General features: G+C 33.3%; 2 protein-coding genes across 2 annotated transcripts; one reads left to right on the forward strand and one right to left on the reverse strand.

The window, feature by feature from the left end:
- LOC139844353 (ATP synthase subunit d, mitochondrial-like) lies at positions 1-3,466 on the forward strand. Its single transcript, XM_071834573.1, has 5 exons — positions 1-290; positions 1,617-1,698; positions 2,388-2,452; positions 2,544-2,630; positions 3,063-3,466. The coding sequence occupies exons 1-5, from the start codon at positions 120-122 to the stop codon at positions 3,162-3,164; spliced, it is 507 nt and encodes a 168-aa protein (XP_071690674.1). The 5' UTR covers positions 1-119; the 3' UTR covers positions 3,165-3,466.
- Positions 3,467-3,591: 125 nt separating this feature from the next.
- On the reverse strand, positions 3,592-12,725 carry LOC139839433 (tetraspanin-3-like). The gene is made up of 2 exons (XM_071829495.1): positions 11,960-12,725; positions 3,592-4,170 (listed from the first exon to the last, which is right to left on the reverse strand). The coding sequence occupies exons 1-2, from the start codon at positions 12,470-12,472 to the stop codon at positions 3,823-3,825; spliced, it is 861 nt and encodes a 286-aa protein (XP_071685596.1). The 5' UTR covers positions 12,473-12,725; the 3' UTR covers positions 3,592-3,822.
- Between the last annotated feature and the right edge of the window lie 6,151 nt (positions 12,726-18,876).

Consider the following 18,876-nt stretch of genomic DNA (forward strand, 5'->3'; position numbering starts at 1 on the left):
TTCCCAAAAACACCCCTAAATTGAAAAGCTACAAAGTGCAATCTGCGCGAGTTCCATATCTCCGAACCTACATTCATTTCATCATCTTATCAAATCAAATTTTTTTTTTCTGCAAGAAAATGAGCGGAGTAGGAAAGAAAGTGGCTGACGTTGCATTCAAGGCTTCAAAATCAATTGATTGGGATGGCATGGCGAAAATGATCGTCACCGATGAAGCCCGTAAAGAGTTTTCTTCACTCCGCCGTGCTTTTGAGGAAGTCAATTCAACTCTCCAGACTAAATTTAGTCAGGTAATATTCAAATCAATCAATTGATTATGATTAATATATATCTATATCTATATTATATATTTATATAGAAGATTATCGTAATGAATCCACCGATTTCAGTTGTTGAAGGATACGGATCTACGTCCGATAAACGATAGCTAGGGTTCCGTTGAATCGATTTGATACAGAAATGATAATTTATTCATTGAATTGATGTATTTTGTAGAGCTGGAGATATTGTTTTGCTGATATATATTTGATTATATCTATCCATGTATATCTATCTATTAAATTTTGTCGTGTTAATGTGCTGAACGATGTGGATCCACATTTGATATTAGATAGAGTGTCGTTGAAGTAAATAAATTTGTGTTAGGTTTTATATGTGAATGAATTTATACTTGATAGTTTGATGTATTTTATAGAACTGGAGATAGTTTATATCCTAATCAATTGCTCTAAATGCCTCAAACTAGCTAATTATATTTATAATGTATTATGCACGTGTGCGTATTAAATCTGTTGATGTTGATATGCTGATCAATGTTCGGTCTAAATTAAAATTCGGATTAGGTTTATTACTGAAATGATTTTTTATCCGAAAATTTGATGTTTTTATATAACTGGTGATTTTGATATTTCCACGTAAATCACTCAACATATACGTGGTTATATGCATCTCTATGTGTATGTATTAAATCTTTTGATACTGATGTGTTATGGGATCTAGATCTATTTTTGGTATTAGAGAGTTAGGGTTTCTATGCTTTGAATTTTACATTTGGTTTGATATTGAAATAGTCTTTATTCAATGACTCGATGTATCTTACAGAACTGAGATATGTTTTATTCTAATAATTGCTTAACTATAGCTGATTGTATGCATGTTGAAATAGTTATGATTTCGGTGAACCAAAAGCATTCAGAATAGGTATAATGTTGAAATGATTTTTATTCGACACATTGATGTATTTCTTGAAGTAGAGATGATCTTTATCTTTATTAATCTATAAATTAATTAAATTGTCTGTTCTGAATATAATCTAGTAACTTGGACTGTGCACCGAGAAGATATTGATAGATTGTTGTGTGAATTTTACTTTGAGATAATTGAACTTATTGATTCAGATACGCTTCAAAAGTCATAGGTGTTAAAATCGACTTAGTATTTCATATATTGCTTTCATATTCAGATTAATAACTCATCTTTATGGTAAAGCATACTGCCTAACTGTTATTTTCTTGTATCTATGACTCTTTTGTTGCTACTTTACTATGACACTTGAAAATCGAGTGTTGGAAATGTTATATTTCAAATGGAATGATTTTTCTTATTGGATACTGCAGGAACCTGAACCTATTGATTGGGAATATTACAGAAAGGGACTTGGATCTCGCATAGTTGATTCATACAAAGAATATTACAACAGTATGTCTTGTTTTGCCTATGTTTAACGTGTATACTTCATTGCATAGAGCTATAGACCATGTTTAGAGAACAATTTAACTCGTAAACTACAATGGGAATTATATAGTACGTGTTATCTTATCCAAAATCTCATATTGGTGGTGGATCTCCTTGCAGATCTCGCATGTATAGTGCAATATGCTTTATTTTGTATGATTGTTTTTGATTTATACGCAGTTTTTCCCAAATACATATTTATTTAATTCTTGCTTGATAACGTATATTTCAAAATCAATACCAAAATTGTGCAGGTATCACGATCTTGCGTAATTAACATGCTTACTTGTAAATGAAAACATAAGTGACATGCACTTTAGTTAGGCGATCCTTGTCACAAAGTTTCATCTTTTGATTTTTTTATGTGCACAAATGATGTGGGAATGAAAAACAATGTGCAAGTAGTTATAGGCATTTCTATTTGTAAATCATATTCTTCCTTATGTTGCTTTGTTCCTTTCAACTGTCATCTGTCAGAACAAGCAAATCTTTATTTGTTTAGGCACTGATTGATAATTATAGCGTAATGCAAATGGTAGAAAATGATCCAGATTTCATCACTTAGCATGCTGCATTTCTGATTCTTAGTTGATTTAGTAGGTAATGTCTACATTCATGATCTTAAGTTATGATAACCCATCTTCACTTTACAGGTGTTGAAATCCCCAAGTTTGTCGATAAGACAACTCCGGAATATAAACCCAAGTTTGATGCACTGGTATGAAATTATACATGGCTGGCAGTACTAAACAACGATTATCTTAACATGCATTTGTTAAGGCCATCTTATATTCTTATTTATATGACAGTTGGTTGAATTAAAAGAGGCTGAGCAAAAATCTCTCAAGGAATCTGAACGACTTGAGAAAGAAATTGCTGATGTCCAAGAACTGAAGGTAACAAATTTAGATGTGTCAAAATGGGTGGTTTGGATTGGATTGGATTGGATTGGGTCGAAATGGGTTTGGTCGAGACAAGTAAAGTTTATAACTGGGGAGACAGGTATGGTTGGATCTGGTTGGTAAATAATAAGATATTATTTGACGATCCAAACAATTGGGTTGGGTAAATTTTTAACTATTGTGCTCAGTGCTTTAACCCTGTTCATGGCCCATTCTGATCAAACAGTTAATTTTAAACCCTTTATGACCTTGTTGATTCAGATTTCCACCATTCCGCACCCTTTAAAGCGTTCACCAAATGGGTCAGTTGGGTTAATTTTTAGCTTTTGGGCTCAGTGCTTTGCTTCACTTTTAGTTTTAATGACCTATATTTATTTATATTTATTTTCATTTTTTGGTATCATATTATTCTTTTCGTAATAACAGAAAAAGCTTAGCACTATGACTGCCGATGAGTACTTCGCGAAGCATCCAGAGTTGAAGGAGAAATTTGATAACGAAATCAGAAATGATTACTGGGGCTACTGATTTTCAATGGTGGTTTCTTAAGGTGAAGCATTATGAATCAGTTCCTTTTTGTTTTAGCGTTTACTAATAAAGCAGAAGGAACCAAAATAGTGGGTCTTTGGTTTGTTTGAGCAAATTAAATTGGAGTTTGGACTCCATTATGATGACGAATACAACCCAACATAATCAAACTTGCATATTTGAGTATGACTGGATATGTCGTCATGTTGAATACAATCATTGCTCACTTTCGTATTTGAATTTTGCATTCTCATTTGTGTACCGCTATTGTGCAATCGTGTGTCTAATTACAATGTTTGATATGGAATCAAAACCTTTAATCTGGACACGGCAAAATTGATTCGTCGGCTCAGTGAGCCTTTATAACGTACGTTTGAGCTCTGCTAAGTTGAAACTCGAACAAATTGAATTATAAAACAAGCATGCTCATTACGTTTTCATTCATTCATTCAAAAAAAAGGTATACACATATACAGATGTTATTTTCAAAAGGCACTCCTTGTAATTTCGGTTACTAAATTGATAAACGGGAGACAAAACACAAAATGTTACAAAGAAATATGCAAATACTATATGTACTTTCAACTTCCATCACAACCCTTCAAAAACCTAAAGAAAAAAAGGAAAGTAGAGTGTCTGAATTTCCTTTTAAGAGCAACTAAAACCGTATCCAGCTTGGGCGTGCTTTCTCCATTCGGGTCTCTCCATATGGTTCGTCATTATCCATCCTCTTATTGTTCCTAAAAGCGGCAATTGCAATAACATATGCAATAACTAAAATGATGAGAACAACAATGTTGATTATAGACACTTTTCGCCAACTCTTTCTGACATTAGCCAACACCCCAGCCTTGCACGAGTTACAACTATAGCACAATTGCTCTTGGTCATTGCTCCAACGGTTACAGTCACGATTGTTCACCGCCAAAGTTGAATCAACTGGGTTCCATGTCGTCTCGTTTATATATGTATACCCACATTCAGTTGGTGGCTTGCAACATCCAGACTACAATTAGACACCAACAAAAGATTAGAGAATAGAATGTGTATGGAACCATATTTCATAATGCAAAAAAATGTCCTAAGAAGTAAGAATAGTTATCAAGTTCCTTTATCTATTGGGTCGAGTTTATGGGGTTAAATATTAGTCATTTGCCAATTTAGACCAGAGATAATGCGCCCGTGCTTCACCCAACCCACTGTGATGTGTCACCATAAATGCCCCACAAACGCATGTAATGAGGCGTTTGTGTTTGGGAGTTTATCAAAGGAACATGAGAGACTTCGGGTGCATTAATTTGTGAATTTTTTTTTTTTCCCCTACACTTTTCAACACTTTCTAACCCGGACCCTCAATTATATTTTGCCACATCACCCACAAACGCCCTCAACAACATTCCTCATTACAATCCCGATACTTAAAACATCACAGACATAACCCAAATAAATCTCCTCATCCACTCCACATAAGCGTCAACATTATCCTTGGTCTTATTGCCTAAATGGACCCATTGGCTACACATTATTACCCTTGTTCAAAAAATATATATGAATATGGCATATAAATATATAATACTTTATGGTTCAAAGACAAAGGATTCACCAACTACAATAATAAAGCAAATATTTCAACATCATCCTTATCATAATTGAAATCATAATAATATCCTTAGATGACCCTAAAAATCCAAATTTTGCGAGGTCACAATCTCATGTTGGTCACTTTACACATGGCTATGATGAAATACACGAAAATAATATCAACAATGTTTTAAATAATACATCGAATGTCTCAAAATGAGTGTTGAACTTAGAGGTGGATCTTATAGAATTTTCTTGATGGAGTGAAAATGATTAACATGACATATAACTTCAATTATTTTAGGGGATACAAGTAACGTATAATTATAATAATTATTAATTATTAATTATTATTACCATTACTCAGCGTAATATTTATGTTTGTGAGGAGACTACCCATTTGTCCCCACAAATATCCACTTTTGATTGAACTCTTAATTTGTTAATTAAGTTTCTTGTTTTTAATAGAATTGCTCTTTGCCTTTCAAAAAAAAAAAAAAAAAAAAAAAAATTTGTTAATTAAAAACGTATGTTATATATTACTAGACCAAATGTCTTTTTTTTTTTTTTTTTTTTTTTTTTTCCTTTTCGAAAAGCATATATATTAAAACCACAAACGAACCGGGAAAACCCGTACAACACGAGCAGAAAAAACGCAAACATGTTAAGACATACAGAAAAGATTTTTTTGGCAAAAGGACTGTAAAGGTTATATTATTATAATGTTCATGATAAGTATCTTTAGAATTACAAAAAGCTTATACTTTAAACAAATTTTGATTAGATGTTTCAAGTGTTGAAGTGAGAGTAAAATAGAAGCAAATAAACAAGTTAAGACAGTAGAGGTGTGGAGTGTAATTAAAGAGAAAATACAAGGTCAGAAGAGTAAACATCAATGAATGTGAAGTAAAAGTGACCAGTTGAGATTTGAGATATTTCTCTTTGCAACTTTGACCAAGCAACCTAATTTAAATCACTGTGTATTTTATTTTAATATATACCGATAGAAAAAGACTTTACACCATTTTTAACAACATGACATAAAAACAAACTTAGTTAAACAGTTTGATGCTTTTTAGTGTAATTAGGCTTAAATTGTTTATGTATTATGCTTGAGAAGGGTTTTATTCGACCGAGTGCTTCGCCATGGGGCGATCCGGTTTTAGAAAGTTCGGGTTAATCTTTAGCAAGATGTTGTACAACTCTACTCAAACTTCGTTGCTATCAAATAAGTCAGGAATGACCAGATGTAACCGGGGGCCCAGGATTCTTGACCAGAATTTCAAAACTGTGCAAGATCCTTTAATGTTGTTAATACTGAAAATAATCTTGCAATTCCCGACCTCTTGTAAAGCGAGCAACGGTCCAGAATTCATAGATATGAACTTCGTTATTAACAATGTGGTTGTGTGTTTGTCTTTTTTTTTTTTTTTTTTGACCAGTTGAGATTTAAGGTATTTCTCTTTGCAACTTTGACCAAGCAACCTAATTTAAATCACTGTGTGTTTGTCTTTTAATATAGAAAAACGTTGGTAGCTGTGATTTATTCATATTTGCATCATTATACCTGAACTTTTTTTTGCGTAATTATTACCTCAGTTTTGCTTAGTATCGTGATTGATACTCAAACTTAACTGCAGTCAAAGATTAATAGTTAACCATCACATGTGTCATGTGTCATGCATGTGGGGACAAATTCCTCCCTTTCCACTCAAATTAAAACTCAACAATGGAAGCCCCCAATCATGCATTGTTTTAGTCTAATTTTGACATGGTTGTTCATTTACTAAACCCTTTTCCCTTCCGCTATACAAATATCTCAAAATACTAAAACTAGGTATAATTCTTGAATAGTAGCGGTCATCTTCTATTTATCATTTTTTATATGCATATAGGCTACGTTTGTTGTGTTTTGCCTGAGGCTTTTAATAGCTCGGTTTGTTTGTCACTTGTGTGTGTGCCTTTCATCTATTTGGTAATTGATTCGATTCATTTTTTATATATTCTTGTTTTCAGAAAGAAAAAAAAAAAAAAAATCCTATTTTTGTTATTTTATATTAATATTTTATTTAATTATTTGTTTATATATTGTAGGAAATAATAAAAGGTGGAAGGAATTGTCAACTATTATGCGTGTGTAAGAATATATAGTACGTGTGATTTACAAGATTAGTCCCTAAAGTATTCATCAACTTCTCCAATTTTTGTTTGTTTAAAAAGTACTCCGTAGTACTTGTATCTTTTTCATCGTCTAATTCCCTTGCGTCTCTCACTCTCATTCTCTCGCTCTCTTATTCTCTTAAGTCTTAACCAAAGTCATCGTTTATTTTTAATATATTTATATTTTTCTTAAACGATCCCTACCATGAAAGTGACTACCCACCATCAACTATAAATTGACCATTAAGCGTTTTAGATCCGTCCACTACACTGAATTAACGACCTTCATCGACATAAAATGATTATAGAAAAAAAAAAATATCTTGATTAACACTTGCATTAAAAGAGTAGCGATACCGAGGGGTAGGAGTGGTCAGTATTTGGTTTGAAACCGTGGAACCCGAAAATCAAACCGAAACCAAACCGGAAAAAAATCAAACCGAAATTGAAAAATGGTTTTCGGATCGAGTCAAACCGAATTTGAATTCGGTTTTCGGTTTTGAAAATTCTGAATTCGGTTTAACCAAAAACCGAATTCAAAACCGAATTCAAAATTTTTAAATATTAAATTTGTATATTTATATTTTAATGTCATTATAATTTAAGATCCAATCAATAAAATATATTCTCACCCATATGACGAGTTGGTAGCTTACATTATAATTATGCTACTCAAATTATTATGTTCTTCTTCTTAATAACAGAAGCAGTAAACGTCATAATTAAGCTGTAAATATTAATAAATCATCGAATTCTTGATAATTTAATAGTACGTCATTGTTTTAGGATATAAATAACTAAGACATCAGTAACGCTACAATTAAACTACCATCGTTCTTAGTTTTTCATAATATTCGATTTTAACCGAAAACCGAACCGAATCCGAATTCGAATTCGGTTTTCGGTTCGGTTTTCGATTTTGCCTAAAAAAATTTCAAAACCGAACAAACCGAAAACCGAACCGATGAACACCCCTACCCAGGGGCATCCGAGTTCATGGAATTAGAACTCCGTGACTTCGAATTCAGGAGGAGTCATCTTTAAACTGTGTCTTTTGGACAGTTAACTTGAAATTTCACGTAGATAATTTCTCTAGATTATGCATTATAGACAGTTAATTTGGAGCTTCCAGCTGACACGTGGTCCGAATATGATCGGGTGAGTAACTTTTGACACATATCAGTGACTCCTAACATGTTAAAAAAATAGTCTTGGTTGATTTTAGTTGCATAGTAACAACTTTTGCATATTTTAATATGGTAAGAAGTAAAGATTAAAAATCTATACTATACCGTATAAACCGTATAAAATTATTAAGTGGTAGGATCAAGAGGGAAGTAATCATTCGGGGGAAGCGGGGGGAAGCAATTTTTTTTTTTCGTTTTTTTAAAAAACTTTGTTCACGAACATTATATATTGGATGAAAATATGAACATTTAATAAAGATACTTTGTGATAAATGTTTTTATTTTGGCGGGAAAACGCTCGAAGAAGTAATATATAACAATTGTGTTTTCGAGCGTATGTTGAGGTTTTAGATATTAGGGTTTAGATATTAGGGTTTATAGGGTTTAGATATTAGGGTTTAGAAATTTAGGGTTTAGGGTTTAGATTTAGGGTTCAGATTTAGGATTTAGATTGAGTTTTTAACACGAACGGTTTAGAGTTTAGGGTTTATGGTTTAGGGTTTAGGGTTTGGTGTTTTGGGTTTATGGAATAAACCTAAAACACCAAACACTCCATAAACCCAAAACACCAAACCCTAAACCCTAAACCATAAACTCTAAATCGGGCTAAATTTTACTTCACAAAACATGAAAAAAAAACGTTCACATTGTTCACGAACAATATTATCTTCAATGTTATTTTTGTCGATCGTTTTCCCGCCTAAATAATAACATTCATCACGAAGTGTCTTTTCTAAATGTTCATATTTTCGTGTGATCTTGATGCCCGGAAAAAAATCCAAAAAAAAAAGAATTTTTTTTTTGTTTCCCCCGCTACCCCCGATTGGTTACTTCCCCATTGATCCTGCCCCAAATTATTAATACAGAATTATAGAATAAACATATATAGGATATACATGTTTTATACTAGTTCATATATAATCAAAGAGACAAAAAATGAGATTAGGTTCACTGTCACGTGTCAGATTCAGATAGCCGGATGTGGTTCGGTTTATTCACAACATCAATTTAATATTCTTATCTTAAAAAATGCTAAATTACACTTCGACTCCCTCTCACTTTTTTGCCTGATTTAAATACTCGTCAAATTTTTAGTTTCAACTCTCTGCTATCTTTTACTCGATTTCAACCGTCTATATTATTTATGGTTTGCTCCCTTCAATTTTTTTGTTTAAAAATATAAATTCTTCGACTATCATAATTCATTCATCAACCTTTTTTACAATTTTTTTATAACTATTTTTTTTTTTACTTTTTCTCCACATTATATATATATACACACACACACACACACACACACACACACACATATATATATATATATATATATATATATATATATATATATATATATATATATATAATCAAAAAGTAAATAAAAAAAGGATGGTACGTTAGGTATTTCATATGTTGAAACAAATTATTGATTCTTAAGTTTTATTAAACTCATTAACGTTATTATATTTTTATTGAAATATATAGGCCGACACAATACGCGGCTAACCACCCTGCTTGTTTCAAATCACCTTAAAATTTAAAATAACAATCTAATGGATAAGGCTCACAACACTGTAAAAAATCTAAATTCGCCACTACATACAAGGTTGAAAAAGACGCGAAACGGGGTCGAGAAAGTCGGGACCTTAAAATATCGAGACGGGGTCTAGGCGCTCGAAACGGGGTCGAGACGGACGTTACACACACACACACACACACATATATATTTTAAAGCCAAAACATTCGCTGATCAGTTTGTACCTATAATCGGTATAATTGTTAATATAATACAAAAAAATAACTCTAAAGTACGTCAATTTTGATCGATTTGCCCGATTTTTGACCTATTTCCCGCATTTGACCTGACTTTTGACCGTTAACCGAATTATTAGACGACGAAGGTCGAGACGGGCTAGTCACTAAAACGGCACAACGAGCTTCGCAACAGACGTCATTTAAAATACTAACTACATATACCATACTTATTTTTATCTTTATAATTTTAAAGTTGCAAATTTGAAGAACGGACAAGGCTTATGAGCTACCTTTACGATAAGTTATAGCACCGTCCAGCAGCTTTAAGAATGTTTATTTTTGCCACTTATGTTATCATTCTTATGTTCACTCGTTAACACGTATATAAATTATTAACATGCATTATCCTAAAAAGTGCCAGTCGACCCTATAGTAAAAGATAAATTATAGTAATTTTTATTTTAGTAAAATTAAAATGAAAAAGATAGAATAACGTTTTGTAATAGTAAAATGTTACCCCCTCTCTCACATATTAATTTTCTCCAGATAAAAAACACACAATATAAAAAATGTTACTACGTATAAAAGTAGTATACTTTCTGTTTACTTTCCAGTTTACCTTATTCTTTTTCTCTTTCGATTTTATCCACATACATCAAAGACATCTTAAAACTTAATCTTCCTATTATTTTCTATTTACTGAAGTAAATAAACAATTAATTTAGAACATTTAAAAATAAAATAATGGACAATAAAATAGGGACGGAAAACACAGTTATATAAAAAAAGCAAAGTACTCTAGCTTTAATAAAATGTTAAATAAGAGCCTTTCTAGCCAATAACGCGGGAAAGCCTAATACTACGTTAAATTATTTATTTACGGTATTTATTTATTATAAACTTTTTTTTAGGTAAGCGAGGAAACCCTCCTATGAACGAGCAAATTGGCTCCCCCATAGAAGGTAAAAACCTTGGTTAATCAAGCCCCCAAGCGCGAGACCTGGTACCGGGTGAATTGCGCATTATGCGCACCCTTTAGTCACACTCCTTTTTTGAACAATTTAATTATATTAATATTAATAATTAATTGAATATTTGAATTACACATAAAATATAAATATTAATATTTTCTTTGAACGTCCATATTTAATACTATTAGTTATGCCATATAAGATTATTGAATCTACTGCTATTTTAACGTTATATAAAATTTTCTTGAAATATATGTATTTGATATTTGATCCCCCAATAGAGAATTGGTGCTCAATCACTAATGAGCACGACATTACTCACACATATTAAAAGATAAATAATAAAATAATAAAATAATTAATTTACATTATATGTTTATAATTTAATTATTAATTAATATTAATATTAATATATTATTATCCAAACGTACCTAACCGTCTAATCTCTTGGCACCATCATGCCTTATCATTTTCTTTCACATTTTTTAAGTTTAAAATAAAAAATCACAGTGAAACACTAATACAACTGTATTAAATTACACAAATAACCTACAAATAACCTATGTAACAGGATCAAGTTTTACTCAATTCTTAGTATTTCCTTTAATAATTTAATAATGGGAGTATAAGTTTAGTTTTTCGCAACAAATAAAGACCATCAAGTTTTACTTAACATAATAGATAAGGTTATAACTATGATGTAATTAACATATACTTTTAACTATAAAATGTAATGTAATTTATGTATTAGTGAGTTGTATGAATATATAAGGTTAAAAAAGTCATTTAACTTTCAATATTTTGCATATGTAAAGCCCAATTCAGTTGAACTCTCAAGACTTTCCATTGTAAATAAAGTTTCTAATAACAAACTACATAAACTACAACTAGAAATTCAAAATTAAGCAAGTATAATTTAACATCATAAACATGAACACAGCTTATGTTTATGTTGGAAGTGTTAGTAACTAGTATTTTAATTTGCTTACCAATATAATCTCTTTCTAATTTTAATAATAATAATAATAAGGATTTTACTAATGACAATTATAAAAACTTTAGTTGACAATAACATTGATTAGTATATGTTGAGCCAAGATTTATGATTATTGCTTGTAAACAAAATTTAATAAAACTAACTAACCTCAATAGGAGCAAGTTTCCGTTGATAATACATATCAGCAGACTCTGGAAACCCACCAATAACCCGACCCGTTTTCTTACAAACACCCGAATCATGAACACACGAACTAATCTTCCTCCAATACTCGTCACTCGCGACCCGATCCTTCAACCAACCCGAAAAGTCAGGCAAATAATAGTCCTCATACGCACGGTTCATAACGGGTCGACCCGACCCTTTATCCGTTACCACGTAAGCAAATATAACAAACCCAAGTAACACAGCGATAATAAAAAACATAGCCCAAAGATATAAATACATAAGAAAAGTATTCCGGTAACACGCGCCGGCGAACCCCGCGAGTGAGACTACCATGATCGCAACTCCGATAACAATTAACGGCCATTGTAAAAAGGTTAAGCAATCGGTGTTGTTTGCGCGTGTGCTTAACCAAATTCCACCACCAAGAATCGGAATTGATAGTAGGAATGTTAAGAAATTCAACATTCCTATTAAGTGATTACTTGTTCTCATGATTGTTGTGTTTATTTAGTGTTTGTGGAATTGGATGTTTTTGTTATGTTTGAAGGTTGGTTTGGTTACATGTGATGAGATGTATGTGGTATGTATGTTTGTCTGCTGTGTGTGTGTTTGAAGGGAGGGAAGAGTACAAAGAATCAAAGATGAAATAGTGTAGTATGAAAGATGTGTCTTGTGAAATGACTAAATTGGGGTTCATCAAGATTATTTGTACACGTGTATTAACATGTCGACTAAAGATTATTGATCGAACCTAGCATGTTTGTTTGCGGGATATTTAAATATATGAGGTCCCGTGTGTGTGTGTATATATATATATATATATATATATATATATATATATATATATATATATATAGGGGCAGGATCAATGGGGAAGTAATCAATCGGGGGGAAGTAAAATTTTTTTTTTATTCGTTTTTTTTGAAATTTTTTTTTTCCGGCATCAAGATCACACGAAAATATTAACATTTAGAAGAGACACTTCGTGATGAATGTTATTATTTAGGCGGGAAAACGATCGACAAAAATATCATTCAAGATAATATTGTTCGTGAAGAATATGAACGTTTTTTTCATGTTTTGTGAAGTAAAATTTAGCCCGATTTAGAGTTTAGGGTTTAGGGTTTGGTGTTTTGGGTTTATGGAATAAACCCAAAACACCAAACCCTAAACCCTAAACCCTAAACTCTAAACCGTTCGTGTTAAAAACTCAATCTAAATCCTAAATCTAAACCCTAAATCTAAACCCTAAATTTCTAAACCCTAATATCTAAACCCTATAAACCTTAATATCTAAACCCTAATATCTAAACTCCAATAGCTAAAACCTCAAAATACGCTCGAAAAACACGATAATTGTTATATATTACTTCTTCGAGCGTTTTCCCGCCAAAATAAAAACATTTATCACAAAGTGCCTCTACTAAATGTTCATATTTTCATCTCATCTATAATGTTCGTGAACAAAGTTTTTTCAAAAAACGAAAAAAAAAAGTTTTTGCTTCCCCCCGCTTCCCCCCGAATGGTTACTTCCCTCTTGATCCTACCACTATATATATATATATATATATATATATATATATATATATATATATATATATATATATATATATATATATATATATAGTGGTAGGATCAAGAGGGAAGTAACCATTCGGGGGGAAGCAAAAACTTTTTTTTTCTTTTCGTTTTTTGAAAAAACTTTGTTCACGAACATTATAGATGAGATGAAAATATGAACATTTAGTAGAGACACTTTGTGATAAATGTTTTTATTTTGGCGGGAAAACGCTCGAAGAAGTAATATATAACAATTATCGTATTTTTCGAGCGTATTTTGAGGTTTTAGCTATTGGGGTTTAGGTATTAGGGTTTAGATATTAGGGTTTATAGGGTTTAGATATTATGGTTTAGAAATTTAGGGTTTAGGGTTTAGATTTAGGATTTAGATTGAGTTTTTAACACGAACGGTTTAGAGTTTAGGGTTTAGGATTTAGGGTTTAGGGTTTGGTGTTTTGGGTTTATTCCATAAACCCAAAACACCAAATCCTAAATCCTAAACCCTAAACTCTAAATTGGGCTAAATTTTACTTCACAAAACATGAAGAAAAAAAACGTTCATATTCCTCACGAACAATATTTTCTTGAATGTTATTTTTGTCGATCGTTTTCCCGCCTAAATAATAACATTCATCACGAAGTGTCTCTTCTAAATGTTCATATTTTTGTGTGATCTTGATGCCGGAAAAAAAAAATTCAAAAAAATGAAATTTTTTTTTTTGCTTCCCCCGCTTCCCCCCGATTGGTTACTTCCCCATTGATCCTGCCCCTATATATATATATATATATATATATATATATATATATATATATATATATATATATATATATATATATATATATATATATATATATATATATATATTAAAAAGCAAGATAGAATTTTATAAATCACGAAAGATATAATACACGAGATTTAGTACACGAGTGATTACATGCCTAAACTATAAAATATATAAAGGGTTGTAAAGATGGCAACCCATGTACAATGAAGACTAAATCGCAAGATACACACTCAGATTATTCAACCAAATTAACCACTGGAGTTTCTTTTCTTATGCCCTTTGCGAAATCCATTCAAAAGACTCGATTTGAATTTCGTTTGACACGGCCGGAGTACACCACGATTTGTCTAGAAATATCTTGTTATTTCGGTTCTTTCAAATAAAATATGGGAGATGATACTCACACACCAAGAATTGATCCATACACACCAACTTATTATTATACCCTTAATTTAAATTATGAAGGTTCAAGTCCCTAGATAAACTTAAGGTTATAACTGTCAATTTTGTGCTAAAAAGTGTGGATGGATCAATTTTGGGTGTGTGAGTATCACCTCCCATAAAATATGCACACACCCACTCGACCGTTTGTCAAACCTTTTTTTCCTAATTTGACGTTGTAGCCGGTGCCATTCCTTTGAAAATTTCGTTAACACTAAGGTTCGTGAAATTACCAAGACCCCACCAACTAAAAAGACGACTTCACGCACCATAGCTTGCGAACATGAAATGAAAGTATGATCCACAGATTCCAGGCTGTCGTCACAAATGGGGCATCTAACACTATGAAAGTCGATTATCCTTTTGTCAAGTTCAACTCGGACCAGAAGCCGCTTCTTGATTAACCGCCAAACAAATACTTCGAGCTTTTTAGGACCAAACCGTTACGTATCGTTGTTGTAGTACCCACGTGCGAATGCAGCAGAACCTTATCAATTATACCCGATAACTTCTTCACTGTAAATCCTTCGTCACCTGCTAGCTGCCATGTCCACTCGTCTTTGCGATTAGGATTAAATCTGCAATTGGAAACTAGCGTTATAAGGTTATCTAACTCTCCCATGGCTCGTCCAGTAGGTTCGTGCGTCCAGTTCCACACCCAAATTGCCTCTGTACCGTCGCTGTTGAATCTGTCTTTTAATCACGACATCTTTATCAGCTTCTAACGTGTATATTCTTGGAAATCGCTCGTACAATTTGCTGTTATCGACCCATACTTCATGCCAAACCGAGGTAGTAGATCCGTCCCTAATTGACTTTACAAACGAATTCTTGAACGGAATGTTTAAATCTTCCAACGAACAACATGAAAGAATTATGTTTCTCCACTGCCTACGGTAGGAGATTGATGTGAATCTACCCCCAAACTTAGACCTCCACATGGACCATTGATGCTATGAATGACCTTCACACAAAGTGAGTTGGTTTCGGTTTTAAATCTCCACCATCACTTTTCCAAGTGAGCAAGGTTTTTACTTTTGAGATGCCCAATATTTAGCCCCCCATCCCCATAAGTTGATAAAACATTTTCCCATTTGACCCAAGCCATTAGAACCCGAATCCGACCAGCCCCAAAAGAAAGATCGTCTCACACCCTCAAGAATTTTTAGTACACTCGGCGGGGCACGAAAGAGTGAGAAATAGTACAATGGGAGACTAGAAAGAACCGATTTTATAAGAACTAATCGACCACCAAACGACATCGAACACATTTTCAAATTGCAATTCTAGATTGAATTTTATCAATGACCGGCTTCCAATCATTAACTTTTTTCATTCTAAAACCAATTGGCAACCCAAGGTATGTAAATGGAAGCGATCCAACTTGACATCCCATGTAATTAGCCATCGAGTTCACCTCCACCGACTCGAACCCAATGCCATATAAAATACTATTTTGAAAGTTCACTTTTAAGCCCGATGCTAGCTAGAAATATTTGAGAAGGTTTTGAAGGCTAAGAGCATTCAACCGACTCCATTCCCCTATGAAAATAGTGTCGGCCGCGTATTGTAAATGAGAAATTGGAATCTTATCATTTCAAACTTTGATGCCTTTGAACAAACCTATATCACAAGTCGCCTTTGTCAAAATATTTAATCCTTTAGCTGTAAGGATGAACAAAAACGGGAAAAAGGGTCACCTTGTCGGACTCCTCTACCTAACAAAAATTCATTTGTTGGTGAACCGTTAACAAAGATAGAAACCGAGGCCGAATTAAGACATGAAAGTATCTGATATGGCCAAAACGGACGGTTTTATTTGTGCGGTGTCGTTAGGTCGTAACATGTCAGAATCAGCTACCAAAAGAGAGTAAGAGTTTTATCATTTATATTTAGCTGGGGTTTACTAGCTATAACTCACCTTCTTGTCTTCCTTTTAACGAGTAACTGGTAAATATAACTCAGGTTAGTATTTTTGTATGTTTTCTCAGTAACGTGGGACAAAAGTGTCTATATAGTTAACCCTATTGACAAAAGGTGATAGATTAAGAATAACTAATAATACGGTAATTTAACTGGAAAGATAAAGATAGATAGGTATGGAGAATAGAACTCTGATGGTGAATTATCACAAGAGTTCAACTTCCTAGAATAAACACTAAACCTCAATCAACTGGGCTTTGAACCTAATTATTTGTCACAAAGAGTTTAGGCTTTGAAGATTCTGGCTAAGACGGATATCCCTACTCCCAACGTTAACCTAAAAGGGTTTAAACGATCTTATGGATAGAATCCTAGGCACATGAACAAAGTGGAATACCCATAAAGGAAAGTCTCAGCTTTTCTTAATCCTAGTTGGTCTAACTAAAGCAATATTCCACCGCTTAACACTACGCTATGCCTTAACATTAACAGACGTGCAATCTTAGATATTCTAAGGTACTACTAATTGGATTAGAGGTCTCTCCTTTGCGATCACTTATTTAACCCCGGATCATCTTACAACATCTCAAGAACGTTGCTTCTGACGCGAATCATGCTTTTGAGTAAGCCAGTGTTCACTTAACTCTATGCTGCCTACTCTAATCACAACCTAAATGGGCAGCTCTTCTTTGACGAATAAATGGTTACTCGTACGTAGGTACTATTTTCCTATTGTGACGTTAAGCACACATAACTACTTACCTTGTATCCTAGGGTTGATCAGGTCCTAATACTAGGTTATTGCTACGTGAATAAGCGGAAAGGGTGATCCGTAAATTAAACTTCTAAACCGTCAGGGTTTCAGCATAACAATAGGATAAGGTTCAGATAAATTATTCAACATATAATAAACATTTGTAACAGATAGATAAGCATGTAAGATGAAAGCAACTTAAAATAGCAATATAACTTCATTAAATTAAGGAAAGCGTTCACCGTTTACAGACGAGATCTGGACCATTACAAGTGCTGACATCCTCTAGACCGCTCCTATTACAATCTTCGGCGTTCGCCTCCGGGTACTTAATTTCCCGCTCGGAGGTGAGAAGGCCTTGAAAGCTCTAGTGAGAGAAAGTGAATTGTAATGAGAGAGTGAGGAGAGGTGTTTTGAAATTGGATGACAAAAAACCTTTAAATAGACTTGGATTTTGCCTGCAAACGGCTGGCAGGCCGTTTGGCAGGCCGTTTGCAGGGGCCGTTTGCCAGGTCAGCCCATTTGCAAGGGGCCATTTTCCCTGGCCGTTTGGCAGGTCGTTTGTGAGCCAGGCAAGCCGTTTGGCTTGCCTGGTCAGCTAATTTTCCTGGATCGTAACTTGATTTCTTGTCTTTCACCGTTTTCGCTCTAGAATCTTCGTTTTAGCTCCGTTTCTCTTGATTCTTCTTGCATCGTCTTCGTAATTACTTTATCTACAAATTTAACTGAAAAACGATTATTTTACCGACAAAATTTTGAACTTTATGCTTTTGAGACTCGATATCGGGGATAAAAACATGACTTTTTAGCCGATATCAAATATCTCACACTTTGACTTTGCTTGTCCTCAAGCAAACTTTCGAACCTTAAACACTGAAGACTTTTATTCGTAGTGATCAAGTGGTCTTTGTTTCGCATGACGGAGGAGCGAAAACTTAGTTTTATTCTTTTTGTTATTCTCAAACCCTTTTCTGCAAGCATGGGAGGAGGTTACATAACTGAGTCTATCTCACTCGGGTCACTCGTTTCACCAAAGTGTTTAGGGTGTCCTATGATTCTAAGAAATGAAATCGCTCTTAGCCAGTCATGCTCACATCCTTCGTCATAGGCTTGATCAAGACTCAAATCTCCATCACTTATTTGAGAGAATTTTCAGTTATTAACTCAGCTTGGATCGTGAAGAGATGGTGATTTGGAGATTTCTGGGGTGCGAAGGGTTTTGATAGATAGGAGTTTCTTTTGAAAGATCGAATTTTAGTCATCCTTTCAGCTTTTTGTCAGGAGTTTCACGGTGAGCATCCTTCTTTTTGACTGCCAGGAGTTCTTTTACTCGAATCTTTTCAGAACCTTTATTCATCGAAATATTTTTTTTAAATAACAAGCATCTTTCGCTTTTCTCTTCGAGGTCTCCTTTTCTTGGCGGTCTTCTTTGA

Source organism: Rutidosis leptorrhynchoides, chromosome 4 (genome assembly GCF_046630445.1).
Source record: "Rutidosis leptorrhynchoides isolate AG116_Rl617_1_P2 chromosome 4, CSIRO_AGI_Rlap_v1, whole genome shotgun sequence".
NCBI classification, from domain to species: domain Eukaryota; kingdom Viridiplantae; phylum Streptophyta; class Magnoliopsida; order Asterales; family Asteraceae; genus Rutidosis; species Rutidosis leptorrhynchoides.

Excerpts from the sequence above, each read along its gene's own strand:
- LOC139844353 (XM_071834573.1), top strand. The coding sequence starts at position 120 with ATGAGCGGAGTAGGAAAGAAAGTGGCTGACGTTGCATTCAAGGCTTCA. Across the intron at positions 291-1,616 it reads TCCAGACTAAATTTAGTCAG|GAACCTGAACCTATTGATTG; the intron begins GTAATATTCAAA and ends TGGATACTGCAG. Across the intron at positions 2,631-3,062 it reads CTGATGTCCAAGAACTGAAG|AAAAAGCTTAGCACTATGAC; the intron begins GTAACAAATTTA and ends TCGTAATAACAG.
- LOC139839433 (XM_071829495.1), bottom strand. The coding sequence starts at position 12,472 with ATGAGAACAAGTAATCACTTAATAGGAATGTTGAATTTCTTAACATTC. Across the intron at positions 4,171-11,959 it reads GGAAACTTGCTCCTATTGAG|TCTGGATGTTGCAAGCCACC; the intron begins GTTAGTTAGTTT and ends GTCTAATTGTAG.